General features: G+C 58.9%; 1 protein-coding gene across 2 annotated transcripts in view; it reads left to right on the top strand.

The window, feature by feature from the left end:
* Nucleotides 1–14,249, top strand: part of MRC2 (mannose receptor C type 2) — a 53,424-nt gene that overhangs the window by 29,579 nt on the left and 9,596 nt on the right. For both annotated transcript variants that reach the window (XM_026512538.4, XM_026512537.4), the window contains exons 2-16: nucleotides 1,373–1,774; nucleotides 2,464–2,637; nucleotides 2,818–2,982; nucleotides 3,189–3,302; nucleotides 3,667–3,810; nucleotides 6,370–6,558; nucleotides 6,699–6,853; nucleotides 7,782–7,889; nucleotides 9,836–9,951; nucleotides 10,459–10,607; nucleotides 11,192–11,409; nucleotides 12,075–12,217; nucleotides 13,323–13,425; nucleotides 13,709–13,847; nucleotides 13,960–13,995. In XM_026512538.4, coding sequence (XP_026368323.1) covers nucleotides 1,373–1,774; nucleotides 2,464–2,637; nucleotides 2,818–2,982; nucleotides 3,189–3,302; nucleotides 3,667–3,810; nucleotides 6,370–6,558; nucleotides 6,699–6,853; nucleotides 7,782–7,889; nucleotides 9,836–9,951; nucleotides 10,459–10,607; nucleotides 11,192–11,409; nucleotides 12,075–12,217; nucleotides 13,323–13,425; nucleotides 13,709–13,847; nucleotides 13,960–13,995 — 2,355 coding nt within the window. The remainder of the gene's footprint in view (nucleotides 1–1,372; nucleotides 1,775–2,463; nucleotides 2,638–2,817; nucleotides 2,983–3,188; nucleotides 3,303–3,666; nucleotides 3,811–6,369; nucleotides 6,559–6,698; nucleotides 6,854–7,781; nucleotides 7,890–9,835; nucleotides 9,952–10,458; nucleotides 10,608–11,191; nucleotides 11,410–12,074; nucleotides 12,218–13,322; nucleotides 13,426–13,708; nucleotides 13,848–13,959; nucleotides 13,996–14,249) is intronic.

Below are 14,249 nucleotides of genomic sequence, written 5' to 3'. Positions count from 1 at the left end.
ACCCTGCTCCAAACACTTGGCATGTAGTCTCTCATTTAACCTTCGCAATAGTCTGAAGAGGAGACTGAGTCAGAGAGGTTAACGCAACTTGCCTGTCACAAGCTGGGGTTTGAGCCCTAGCAGTCAGATTCATGGCTTCAAGCCATGGAAATTATCCTGAAAGGCTAGTGGCTAACAGATGCAAAAGTTCCCTGGGGACAGGGCTGTGCTGTACGTGAATGTTGTGTGTTTCAGCGGCAGCCTGGGAACAAGTAGAAGGTGGTGAAACGTGGGTGTCAGGCCTAGGTTTGCTTCCTGGCTGCGTGACACTGAGCAGGTCACTTCTCTAAACTAACCATGTTTCTCTTTTTTATCCTTCCTTCCCTCCCTCCCTTTCGTTCTTCACCCCTTCCTTCCTTCCCTTCCTCCCTCTCTCTCTCTCAGCTTTATTGAGATACGGCTCACATATCAAAGTACTCATCCATTTAAAACATACAATTAATTGGGTTTTACTGTATTCGCAGAATTTAGCAGCTATCACAACAATCTAACTTTAGAACATTTTCATCACCCCAAAAGAGACCCTGTACCCCTTAGCAGTCACTTCCCATTCCCATCACCCCCAGCCCAGCCCCAGGCAACCACTATCTACTTTCCACACATTTAAGTCTCAATTTCTTAATCTGTAAAGTCAGCGTGCTTGGGCACAGGTTGGATTCCCCTACCGTCCCTGGAGTGTCTGCACAGTGAGGTGATGGGTGACACGATGCAGGATTGGGGGGTGCCCTATATAGAGCTAAATGCTGCTTACAAAGTAAGGTGTGAAATGGTTATGGGCGGCGTGAACGATTGGATGTGGGGTGGGGTGGGTGGTGTTGGGAAGATTCTAGAAGTCAGGAAAGGGAGGAGCCAGTGAAGCTGAGGGGCACAGGGGATGAACAAGACAAATTATGGCAGGCCAGAGAGAAACTTCGGCGGGAAAACCACGCTGTGTCATGGAGATTGGGATAAAGTGGCAATGTGCCCTGTGATGTCAATGCCTCCACTGCTCCTTGTAAGATCTTTGGAAAAACATACAGCACCCAGCCTGCCATGTGGAGTTGGGTTTGCTTTTGAAGGCGGGACGGAGGGCTGAATCCTGCCTCTGGGTTGAGTGTGGGGCTGGAACAGAGGCTGGCCATGCAAGCTCTGCCTCCTCTGGGCACAGGAGGGGGGCACCGCCTCTCACCTCCACCTCAAAGGGTTGGGGGTGAGGACTGAGTGATTTGCCGTATGAGAGAGGGCCTCACAACCCAGTGCCAGGTTCAGCGGCAGCGTCTGAAGGTGGCACTGGCCGTCAAGATCCAGCCCAGAGAGCCCCTGTGATGGCTTCATGTCCTGCCTTCCCTTCCAGAGCCCAACGTCTTCCTCATCTTCAGCCATGGACTGCAGGGCTGCCTGGAGGCCCAGGGTGGGCAGGTCAGAGTCTCCCCAGCCTGCAATGCCAGTCTTCCTGCCCAGCGCTGGAAGTGGGTCTCCCGAAACCGGCTGTTCAGCCTGGGCACCATGCAGTGCCTGGGCACCGGCTGGCCGGGCACCAATACCACGGCCTCCCTGGGCATGTACGAATGTGACCGGGAGGCACTGAATCTTCGCTGGCACTGTCGCACACTGGGTGACCAGCTGTCCCAGCTCCTGGGGGGTCGCACCGGCAACACGTCCAAGGCTGGGGGCCCCGAGCGCGGCGACCAGACCCGCGGCGGCCAGTGGCGTATCTATGGCAGCGATGAGGATCTGTGTGCGCGGCCCTACTATGGTGAGAGGCTGCTGCCGGGAAGGGCTGGGGTCCCCGGTGTCAGGAGGACTGGAGCCACAGAGTGACAGACGCAGAAGTGACAGGGCCTTTGGCCTCTGCAGACCTTTGGCAGCCCTATCTTTAATTGCAGTGGGAAGCATTTGGGAATAATTAAGAAAATGAACTTCAAAGCATTTATTTTTAAGAAATTACAAAATGTCTACATGCTTATAAAGACCTCAAACAGCACAAAAGTGTATAACATAAAATTAAATGAAAATTCCCTTCCAGGCCCACGCTCCAGGGTAGACCCTAGAGTAACTCCCACAGGTGTCTTGATCCCCATTTCGCAGGGGTGACCAGGGACCACAGTCACCCAGGTGCGGGGCCTTTCGTGGTGGACAGCTTCGTCCTGGGGGTCCTTTTCCTGTAAGACATCCTGAGTTCTGAGATGGAACTTGGGGGGAGGGGAAGCCAGATTTTGGACAGGCATCATGGGGAACCCCTTCCCGGCCCTATGGGATGACTAGCAGGACCTCTCCCAGGCTCCTGTGCTGACCCAGTGGCAGAGGGAGCCTTAAAGCCTTAAGCGCCACTTTGCATCAGGGCCCCATCCCCGGCTCCCTGGTATAGACGATTTTCCCTGAGGGCTGAGGGAGGTGGGCAGCCTCTGGGGTCCAGACGCCAAGGGACCGGCTCCCTTCCTGCAGAGGTCTACACCATCCAGGGGAACTCCCACGGGAAGCCATGCACCATCCCCTTCAAGTATGACAACCAGTGGTTCCACAGCTGCACCAGCACGGGCCGCGAGGACGGGCACCTGTGGTGCGCCACCACCCAGGACTACGGCAAAGACGAGCGCTGGGGCTTCTGCCCGATCAAGAGTGAGAGCCGGGTGGACGGGGTGGGCCAGGGCGGCTCCCAGAGGGAGGCTGATCTTCAGCAGCCTCGAGGCGGGTGGAAGAATGTTCCAGACTGGGGTGATAAGACGCCCCTCCTCCTAGCAGAGCAGCAGGTGTGGGGGGGTCTCTGCACTCCTTGAGGGACTGCTGTCGTGGTGGCAGGTAATGACTGTGAGACCTTCTGGGACAAGGACCAGCTGACTGACAGCTGCTACCAGTTTAACTTTCAGTCCACGCTGTCCTGGAGGGAGGCCTGGGCTAGCTGCGAGCAGCAGGGGGCAGACTTGCTGAGCATCACTGAGATCCACGAGCAGACCTACATCAACGGTGAGGTGGCAAGGCGGGGGAGGGGGGCTGGGCCTCCAGCTGGGGGAACGGCATGGGGGGGAGCAGGAACCTGAGACCCGCTCCCCATCTTTGGAGCACCCCAAGCATTTCTGCGGGTGGGGCAGCGAGGACATTGGTGGGGGGCACAGAGTGAGAGGGCGGAGGGTGGGGCGATACCCTTCTCACCGCGCCTGTCCTGCGTTCAGGGCTCCTCACTGGCTACAGCTCCACACTGTGGATTGGCCTTAATGACCTGGACACCAGTGGAGGCTGGCAGTGGTCCGACAACTCGCCCCTGAAGTACCTCAACTGGGAGAGCGGTGAGGCGTGGGGTTCAGGGCGCAGGGCGGCCTGGGGACTGCAAAGGCCTTTGGCCTCTTTATTCCTCTCCTGGCACCCTGCTCCAGGCGGTGTGGGGGCGGGGCGGTGGGGCAGCTCCCCACCCCCCACTCCTGGACTGGGCCCTACTAGAACCTGATGCCCTCCCCTCCGGGTGCAGGGCTCGGGGGGCGCGCTGGATTTCAGGACTGGCCAGGGTGGCGGCGGGAGCCAGTACCAGGGCTGGGTGGAGGGCCCGGGGCGGGGAGGAGAGGCAGCGAGGGATCCCCCCTCCCCGCCTAGCGCCCAGGGGCCGGGGTGTGAGTTTTTCTCTCCTGGGGTGCTGGCGCCCTGCCCTCCCCACAGATCAGCCGGACAACCCGAGCGAGGAGAACTGCGGGGTGATCCGCACGGAGTCCTCGGGCGGCTGGCAGAACCGCGACTGCAGCATCGCGCTGCCCTACGTGTGCAAGAAGAAGCCAAACGCCACGGCCGAGCGCCCGCCTCCCGGTGAGCGGAGCAGCGGGCCAGGCGCGGGGCGGGGCGGGCCTGGGGGGGCCGCGGCACCAGGGGACTCTGATCCGCTGAGGGACGAAGTGGAACGCTCCATTAATTCTTCCCGAGAACGTTTGTCGAGAATTGTGTTAAATGCTGGCAGTTCGCACTGTCCTTGGGGCAGTCACACTCTCCTGGAGGGCGACAGACATCTCGACGCACAATTAGAATAGCCCGAGTCCTGTGCCATTATAAAAATATGTGTAATAAACGTTAGAGGGGAAGAAATGCCTAGAGAAGAAACTGCTTAAGCGCCTGGGAGTTAAGAAGGATTTCCTGGAAGTGACATTTGATTTGGGCCTTTCAAGTTGACTGTAAATTTTAAAAGCCATGAAGAGGTGTGAGGGAAGGGCATTCCTGGCAGGAGGAACTGCATGTGCAAAGGTGTAGAGGCAGGGAGTATACAGCAGCTTTAAATTTGGTGAGCATTGTGGTCTGTTTGGAGTATAGACTCTAATCACTTAGTGTGGTTTTTGAAGGAGCAGCATAGCAGTCCCTGGGAGCTTGCAGAATCTCAGCCCCCCCCCTCCCTGCACTTCGTAAGGTCCTCAGGCCATGCGTGTGCGGGTGCAGATGAGGTGCGCTGGCTTCGAGTGCGTGCCAAGGAGACCGGTTCAGAAAGGCAGGTCGCAGCCAGTCCCCGAAGGGTCTTGGCAGCTGGGTCCAGTTTGGGTGGGGCCACGTAGGCTGTGGGGAGCCTCTGCAGGATTTTAAGCCAGGGAGTGTCTGGCTGCTATTTGTGATTCACAGAGATAGTTCTCGGGGCCTGTGGAGGAGGTTGGGGCAATGGGCACAGCCCTGCTTTGGGGACTGTGCCCCTCCCTGGTGTGTGGCTTTCGGTCTCTGAGTGCAAATCGCGAATAAATTCCGACCCCTTGTAGGGCTGTTGTAAGGCTGGAGACCTGGCCTGGCCCAAAGGAGCGTGCCCTTGGGGGCCGAGGATGTGCATCCGTGTCGGTTGGAAGGGCTACTCCGGTAGTCCAGTAGCCACGGGGATGGTGACGAGGGAATTTTTTTTTACAAGGAAAATACATCAGATCCAGAAAAAATCCACAGACTCACGGAAAGTAAAGAGCTTAAAGAGACAGACCATTAAAGTATTGGCAAAGAGTGATTCAGGGCCGTCACCGGCCACCGCTTTCTCTCCTCCTCTCCTAAGGGGTCAGGAGCAAAGACTTAAAACATTGGCACCCCGCAGCTAGGACACCCCAGCTCTAGGAGGGAGCCAGCGGCCGGGACCAGTTCTAGATCTTCTCGGAAGCTGCTATGTGAAGGAAGGAGAGTCCCCCTTCAGGCAGGCCTAGCCTATCTGTGGCCCCCTTCGGGCCTGGCCCCTCACCAAGTCCTCTGTCCCCAGATGTCCCCAGTGTGGGCAAGGTTGGGGGAGGTGTCCTGTGGGGCCTCCTGGACCCGCAGGTGTGTGTGTGGCTGTGGGTCGTCTCTTCCATCCCACTCTGAGCGGTTTCTTGGAGGGGTTCTACCTTCTGGGTCTCATCACACAAGGCGTGTCATTCTAAAGGCAGGCACCATTGTGCCCCCAAAGCATCCACATTTCCTGAGTTTCCCTCCTCCCAACAGCCAAAGAAGGCCCCTCGGGTCTGAGCTTGGGTTCTGTGTGCAGCGTCAGCCTTGGGTCTCAGCTGGGAAGGCTAAGGCGATGATTGACAAGTCTGAGGCTCAGGCTCAGCCCTCCCCTCTTTGCTGGGCCTCCAAGAAACAGCATGCTGGACCCTGGAGCGTCTCGCGGAATGGAGTGGATCCCAGAATCCCAGTGTGGGGCGATGCTTCGAGTGGGCACATGCTTTCCCTCCCAGCCGGGCAGAATCCTGCCCGAGCCTGACATTGTGGGTGGTTCAGCGAGGTCCTGTTTTCTCTTGCCAAGGCCCAAGTGAGGGCTTGTTTGCTTCAGCTGCTCTGGGACCCCAGTCCTAGACAGTGAAGCTGAAATGCATGGAAGTGGGGGTGAGGAAGAGCCTGTTACCCGTGGGTTTCTCAGCCCTGGGTGGAGCCCGGCATGTAGGGGAAGGAGCAAGAGGAGAAATCCCCACTAGGGGATTCCTTCCAGTCCGCAGTGACTGCCTGGGCCGCTGGCCTGGTGGGCCCCACTTCCCATCCCTTCACCCTGGACTGTCAGGGTAGTACCAAGTCCACACTCAGTGTATGCTGTTTGAGGTAGTGACAGTGGTTTCATTTATTAAGCAAGGTGGACATAAGCGAAGTTTGAATCTAGAATAGGAAAGCCCATTTACAGAGGAGGAAACTGAGGCTCCCAGGGCCGGTCTGATCTGAGTCCCCACCCATCTCTTTCTGAAAGCTCCCCGCTGGAGGGGCCGTCCTGTCTTGGGCTAAATCTGCCACCACCTCCCAGGGCTCTGCCTCTAGACCTCCAGCCTCTCTGGAGGGCTTGGTCTTTTTCACATCTGGTGGCCAGGGCTGATCTGAGACAGGTATGGGGAGGAGGGGACCCAGGCTGCGTGGCTTGGTCCCTGAACAGCACCTCGTGGGTCTCTGCAGACGTGTGGGCCAACGTGAAGGTGGAGTGTGAGCCCAGCTGGCAGCCCTTCCAGGGCCACTGCTATCGCCTGCAGGCCGAGAAGCGCAGCTGGCAGGAGTCCAAGAAGGCGTGTCTGCGGGGTGGGGGCGACCTGCTCAGCATCCACAGCATGGCCGAGCTGGAGTTCATCACCAAGCAGATCAAGCAAGGTGAGGGGCGGCTTGTCCGCACTCCCGGGGCAGAGGGCAGAGGGCAGGACCTCCCAAGACGGGACCATCTCTCCGTCCGCCGCCATGGCCGAGGCTGACGTCTCCGCGTGCTGTCTCCCCTCCCTTCTGCTGCACCCCAGAGGTGGAGGAGCTGTGGATCGGCCTCAACGACTTGAAACTGCAGATGAATTTTGAGTGGTCTGATGGGAGCCTCGTGAGCTTCACCCACTGGCACCCCTTTGAGCCCAACAACTTCCGGGACAGCCTGGAGGACTGTGTCACCATCTGGGGGCCGGTGAGAACCCCCTCTCCCCAGCCTCCTGGTATCACCCTGGCTGAAGGAGGGCTACTGTCAGCTAGCTCCTGCCTCCATTCCAGCCCCCCCATTGCCTCTCAGAAGCCCCACTTCCCCACTAACTCCTTCCCTTCCATGTGGAGAGATTGCCAGGGTTTGAATCCTCCCCGTCCCCGACTAGCTGGGTCACCTTGGGCAAGTTACTTAACCTCTCTGTGCTCAGTTTCCTCATCTGTCAATGGAACACTACTAGTGCCAACCTCAGAGGGTCACTGGGAGGATTAAAGGGGTTCATTCTGGAGCAGCCCGAGGACGCTGCCTGGCACCGTCTTGGTCTGCCAGCTGCTCTGCCCCACCGGCAGGTGGCATTGGAAGCTGCATTTTATGGACCTGCTCCGTTGGCAGGGCTGCTCTGTGCCAGCCCTACCCAGCCCAGGGTCCTATCTCCTCCAAAAATGATGGGGTGGTGACTATTTGCCATGGCTTTGACTCAGATGCAGTGTGGATAGATGAAGGAATTGATGGAGGGGTTCAAGGAGATGTGAGAGCCTTTAAAAAGACAAAGTCAGAGGGACAGAGTACCGACTCCAGGGACAGAGAGGACATTCTGTGGTGAGATCCTGCAAACAGTGCCAGGACTATGGAGACAGAGCCATCTGGCATAAGGGATGCTATTTAAAAATTTATAAACAATTATTTGTTGAGTGTCTGCCACGTGCCAGGCATTCTCCTGGGGGCTGGGACACAAACACCCTTGCCCTCTGGATGCAGCTGAAGGCAGACAAACTGCTGGCTAGGAGACGGCAGACACAGGACAGCCCGGAACACACAGCGGTCAAGTTGGAGACAGGGGCAGGTCTAAAAATCAAGTTCACCAAAGGCTTTGGGGGAGGGGGGGCTGAGACGCTCCCTCATCCTGTGTCCCTAGGAAGGTCGTTGGAACGATAGTCCCTGCAACCAGTCCTTGCCATCCATCTGCAAGAAGGCAGGCCAGCTGAGCCAGGGGGCGGCTGAGGAGGACCATGGCTGCCGGAAGGTGAGGGTGCTTCTGGAGCTGCCCCTGGGTGGGGCCAACCAGAGGGGCTCCCCGGAGAGGGAGGGGGCAGATGGAGTCCTGCAGCCTCCCATGGCATCCTCCCTTTCTTGGCATGTCCCTTCTTCCTGCTTTCCAAACTGCTTTGTTCCAGAAAGGGTGACACTGGATGAGGTGGGCTGGGGTAGGGTGGGGGCTGTTGGGAGGAAGCAGAGCACCCCCCCCCCACTCTGCATGAAGAAGCTACTTCCCAGAGGCAGCGGAGAACAGGAGGTGGGTGTGGGCAGGCCCCCAAGACATCACCGGAGTGAGGCTGCTGGGGTGCACCCCAGTCCTGCTCCGTCACCTCTGTCTTTGCTGGCACACATCATGCCACCTGGTGGAGCGTGTGCTTGTCAGTCTCCTCTGGAGGAATGAGGCCATTCTGGTGTCGTCTTTCTTGCCTTCCTAGCCCCAGGGGCTTCCAGACAGTCAGGGAGGGAGGGGATCAGGACTGACTGGGTTAGTGGGGCAGTGCGTGCATGAATGAGGGTGTGGGTGGGTGATGCACCCAGCCCCTCCCAGGCCACCCACAACCTGGCTCTCAGCCAAAGAGCGGTGTAAGTGGTGTGGCAGAATATGGGAAGGTTGCCCAAAAAAGACACTTTATGGTGTTTGGCCCCTGATGGCTCCATCTGCCAGGGCCACACTCCTGCCAGCCTCTTACGCCAATCTGGCTCTTCACTCTGTTTCCTTTTGGAGTAAGCCCCCTTACTGCACCCCACCCCACGTGAACTCCAAGCTCTCCCCCAGGGGGAGAGTCCTGAAACAACAACAGGCATGACCTGCAGTGGGGTGGAGAGAGAGCAGACAGGGGCCCTGCTGAAGCGCCTGGGGGGCCAGTGTGGTCAGGGACCGCCAGGGGCTCTGTCCTGCCCTGGTGGGGGGTAGGGAGTGAGGATGAGTGGCTAATTGCCCTGGCACCAGGGCCGCCGAAAATGTGTGTGCAATGTTGAGGAGCCCCGGTTAATATCCTGGGAGAGCTGGGATCTTAGCACAGCCCTACCTACCCCTCCACGTCCCCCACTCCCGCCGACACCCTGCAGCTTCTCTTTTGCTCTGGGTTCTGCCCAAGGGGCTGTGTCTCTCTCCCAACCTTGAATCTACCTCAAGGCTTCCCATTTCAAGGGCTCCTAGAGGTGAAGGCCCCCGCAGGCACCTGATGTCTCTTAGGAGGAGCAGGCCTGTGGTGAAGACAGGCGTAGCCTTTGTGGTATGGGTTCAAGGCCGGACTCCCCCTTGTATTATTGTCTGTGCATAAAATCCAATCACTTAATGTCTCCGAGCCTCAGTTCCTCTTCTGAAAAGCAGGAGCAGGGTGGCCCAAGGGGAAAGGGGTCTGTTGGGTGAAGCCTTGCCTGGTCTCGTGGGGGACCGATGGTAGAGAACCAGCCGCTCAGAGCAGTGGTCTCTTCCAAAGCTTTGCTGCTCCCTGCTGAGGGTCTGTCCCCCCACTTCAGGCTAGGCGCACCCTCTGTTCACTCTACCTTTTCCAGGACCCGGGGTTACCTGGTCCCTCCACATCCTGGCAGCTCTCCCAGCTTTTCTGGTTTCTCAGCCAACTGGCAGTTTTCCCACTGTGACTCTTGGTTTAAATGCCCAAGAGGGGAGTCCAGGGGGCCACGCCTCTTGCTTCGCCAGGCTACAGGCGGGTCACTGGCTACCTCCTGGTCAGCCACCCTTGGGCCATGTGTCCATGTCTGGTCTGGCAGTTGTGGGTGATGGTGGGGAGAGGAGTATGAGGTGATAAGGTGCAGAACACAGCACAAGGAGAGTCCCCTCTGTCCTGGGCCCCAGCCTGCAGCACGTTCAGGGGTGCCTCTGATGGCATCCCCCAGCCCAGGCTTTCTGGATGAGGGAGGAGAGTCCTCCCCACAGACATCCCTCTTCTGCCCCCTCTCTCGAGCCAGGGTTGGACATGGCACAGCCCATCCTGCTACTGGCTGGGAGAGGACCAAGTCACCTACAGTGAGGCCCGGCGCCTATGCACCGACCACAGTTCCCAGCTGGTCACCATCACCAACAGGTACAGGACGGGGCATGTGCCCAGACCAGCCCTCACTCCTGTCCCGGCCTAATGTGGCCTCTCCACGAAACGGGGTGGCGTTCTGCCTTCACGCACAGCGGGCCCTGAGTCCTTGGAGCCTCACATGGCTCCAGGGCCTTTTTCTAATATCGTCACAAGAATGATTCCCATTTATTAAGTGACCCTGTTGTGGGGCAGGGGCAGGGCCTGGGCCAGGGCAGGAACAGACAGGGCCCTGCTGGTGTGGGCTCGATGCCCAAGAGACGCCTTGGCTGTGTCTGTTTCTCTCTACTTTCTTCTCAGCCAGGCACAGAGGTGCAGGCAGGAGAGGGGAGCTCGGTTGTTGTGTGAGCTGCAGGGTCCCCACGGGCCCCCACTTCCCTCAGCAAGTTGCCAGTTGGGTACAACACCTAAGCTCCCAGAGCAGGGCATCTGGCCTGTGGCCCAGAGAATGCGGGGGGGGCATTCGGGCATGAGCTCCCTGCCTGACCGGCTTCTCTCCCACAGGTTTGAGCAGGCCTTTGTCAGCAGCCTCATCTACAACTGGGATGGCGAATACTTCTGGACCGCCCTGCAGGACCTCAACAGCACTGGCTCCTTCCGCTGGCTCAGTGGGGATGAGGTCATGTACACCCACTGGAACCGGGACCAGCCTGGTGAGCCCCTCCTCTGTGGCACTCGGTCGGCCCCCTCTGACTTTCCTTGGGGAAGCCAGGAGGCCATAGGGGCCTGCCCCCCCACTGGACCGAGTCCCAGGGCTTCCCAGTAAACCGATCATGGGTACAGCGCGGTGAAGTGGTTAGGAGCTCAGGGTCTGGGGCCAAATCGCCTGGTGCATCTTTGAGCTTCAGTTTCCCATCGGTCAACCGAGGATAACGGTGCTTTCCGCATGGGGCTGTTGTGAGGCTGAACGGGTTGAATAGCCATGAAGTGCTTAGAGTAGCGCGGGCAGCGGCCATCAGGATCATTGTCACTTCACGGTCATTGTCTCTTTTAGCCTTTTCAATGACCTGATGAGGCTGATGATAAAACAGCCTCAGAGAGGTTAAGCCACTGGCCTAAATCTCACAGGAGTAAGCCCAGAGCTAGGACTCTGCCTCCGTTCCCTTCAGGTCCCTGCGGAGCCGGCCAAGCTGGTCACCAGTGTGGGGGCCGAGGCTGGCGGGGGTGTCCTGCGGGGATGTGGGGGAGGGCCGGACCATGAGTCCTCAGCCAGCAGGTCTCCTGCTCCCTCCTCCAGGGTACAGCCGTGGGGGCTGCGTGGCCCTGGCCACAGGCAGCGCCATGGGGCTGTGGGAGGTGAAGAACTGCACCGCATTCCGGGCTCGCTACATCTGCCGGCAGAGCCTGGGCACGCCAGTGACACCGGAACTGCCTGGGCCAGACCCCACGCCCAGCCTCACTGGCTCCTGTCCCCAGGGCTGGGGGTCAGACCCCAAACTCCGGCACTGCTATAAGGTAGGCAGCCTGCTGACGCGGGACGAGGGAGAGGAACTAGAGCAAAGGAACAGCTCGCCAGGGTCAAGGGTGGCTGGGCCCCGGGGACACTGTTTCTCCACAGCGGACCGCAGACAGAGGTCATTTCGGATGACACTCTTGTCAGTGGAATCTCAGCTCTGATACACTGTAGGTGCTTGACGAATGGCAAGAATTGAAAAAACAGCAGAGAGAGAATCGGTTTCAGAGGTTCCCAAATGTTGGGGCTGGGCTGGCTGCTTTTCAAAATCATCTGGGCAGCTTGATAAAAATAAATGCCAGGCTGTCATTGTAGGGACTGGGATTCACTAGGCTGGGGCGGGGCCTGGTCCTTTGATTTTTAAACTCTGCTGGGTTTGGGAACCTCTAATGTAGTCCAGGGTCTTTTATGACATGAGGAAACTAGGTCCAGGGAGGGGAAGGAACTTGCCCACAGCAAAGTGTGGCTCCCCAAGGATGAGAGCCCAGGTCCTGGGCTAGTTCAGGGGTCTGGGCAGGGGCTGTTCTCTAGGAGCTGGCTATGCAGGATTGTCTTAGCTAGCCTGCACCTCTGTCCAGTGAGGCCCCAGCCCCCCTCCCTACTGCTGTCATGGGAGGGCAGGTGGACCAGTAGGGGTAGCTTAGACACCTGGACTTTGTTCCTATAGGTGTTCAGCTCAGAGCGGCTGCAGGACAAGAAGACCTGGGTGCAGGCCCAGGGGGCCTGCCAAGAGTTGGGGGCCCAGCTGCTGAGCCTGGCCAGCTATGAGGAGGAACACTTTGTGGCCAACATGCTCAACAAGATCTTCGGGTACTGAGCCTGGGGCAGTGGCCTGCATGCACCTGTGTGGGCTCTTGGTTTTGCTGGGCACAGGGCAGGGGGCAAGGTGAAGGCGCCCCCAGTGAGGCCTGTCTGAGGGCTCAGAATGACCTGTGTGTCCGAAGCTAATGCCAGGACCATCCTGTCCTCCCTCAGGGAGCTCTGGTCTCCCTGGCTGCTCACCAGTATCAGGGAACGAGCAGTGTCCCCCTCAGACTCACAGACTTTGACAAAAGTAACTGCCCTCCTCACCCCTCCTTCTCCATGACAAAATCTCCTGATCCAAGTCGAGCATCCCCCCACCCCCCGCCCGCAACACCATCCCATAACAGCCCACTCTCCTCAATAAACGGCGTTTCCCGAGAGGAGGAGAAAAGCTATGAAAGTGAGCATTTGCTCCTGGGGGTCCCTCCAGGACCCCATGTCTGTCCTGTGGGCCTCGTATGACACAGAGCTCCTATAATCCCTTAGCGCTGGAAAAAATCCGAATGGATCCAGGCTTCCCCAGATCTTAATTCCAGGGACATGTCTTTCCAGCAAACATCAGGATTACATTATTTGACTAGTAATTGTCGCTCTCATTGATGGCCTCTCACCATGTCTCAGGTACTGCACTGAACACTGAGTCCTTATTCAGTCTCTTCTTCAGCCCTATGAAGTAGACATTGTCATGGACCCATGTGGGCTGGTAAAGAGGTTGGGTGATTTGCCCGAGGTCAGGGAGCTGCTTCATGGGCGAATGGGTGCTGGAATCTGCTTTTATCTGATTCCGGAGCCCTCCCATCTCCACCGACCTAACTAAACTCCCTGAAGTGAAAGCCTACAGAGTCTTGCTGGCAGGGCAAACCCCACCCAAAGGGAAGCCAGGGAAGGGGGCCAGGCCACCCACCCCCAGTGAGCCAGGCGCCTGGTCCAGCTAGGTCAGTTCTCTATGGGGAGAGAACTTTTTAAAGGTGGCCCCAACAGTGTATTGCTGGTGAGTGTGAAGCCCAGATGGAGAGGCCCCAAGCCTTCGGGACTGCCCAGGTCACCTGCAAAGGTCTCCTGCTCCTCTCATCCCCATCTCTTCTGTCCCCACCCCCCGGTTGTGCTGAAGTGAGTCAGAGCCCGAGATCCACGAGCAGAATTGGTTCTGGATCGGCCTGAACCGTCGAGACCCCGGAGCAGGGCAGAGCTGGCGCTGGAGCGACGGCTTGGGGGTGAGCCGGCCTAGAGGGGGCGGGTCAGGTGATGGGCGGGGCCCGAGTGGGCGCGGCTCGGCAGTGGGCGTGGTCTTTTGGGGGCGGGGCAGAGCCTGGCGGGCGGCGACGTTTAGCTGAGTTAGGGCCCTTGGCCAGAGCCCGCAGGTTACGGAAAGGGGGGGCGGGGCGTCCAGCCCGGGTTGGGGGTTCCCAGCTCAGGCCCGGCCTTTTGTACGTCTGTTCTGGGGACGTCGAGGCCTGCGCCTCGTGCCTGACAACCTTCTGCCACTCCGACCTCCAGTTCTCTTACCACAATTTCGACCGGAGCCGGCACGACGACGACGACATCCGGGGCTGTGCAGTGCTCGACCTGGCCTCCCTGCAGTGGGTGGCCATGCAGTGCGAGACGCAGTTGGACTGGATCTGCAAGATCCCTCGAGGTTGGGTGGGATGGTGCTGGGAAACAGGGAAGGGCGTGAAGGGCGGCGGGGTTGGGAATCCAGGGGAGGGTCTCCTTTCCCTGCAGCGTCTCTGTCCCTGTTGTCGCCGTAGGCACAGACGTGCAGGAGCCCGATGTCAGCCCACAAGGTAAGGCCCCCCCGGGCTGTCCTGTTCTCCGTGGCGGTTGGGAGAGGGTGAGGGGCATCACCTCCAGGGCAGGGCCTGACTGGGATAGAACGAAAGGAGTTAGGGGTTTGAGCTGAGAGAAGGGGACTCAGGGCGCCTGGAGCCCTGTCGGCGTCCGTCTCCAAGCAGGGGCAAGCTTGGGCCTGGAGCGGTGTCTGCCCGGGGGCCTAGGGGCTTGCAACCCGCCTGCAGCCTGCCATTGGACCCGCCTGGGC

The sequence above is a fragment of the Ursus arctos genome, unplaced genomic scaffold, assembly GCF_023065955.2.
Source record: "Ursus arctos isolate Adak ecotype North America unplaced genomic scaffold, UrsArc2.0 scaffold_24, whole genome shotgun sequence".
Lineage (NCBI taxonomy): Eukaryota > Metazoa > Chordata > Mammalia > Carnivora > Ursidae > Ursus > Ursus arctos.
Note: the sequence above shows the minus strand (reverse complement) of the source record. Positions and strands in the feature narration are given on the sequence as shown.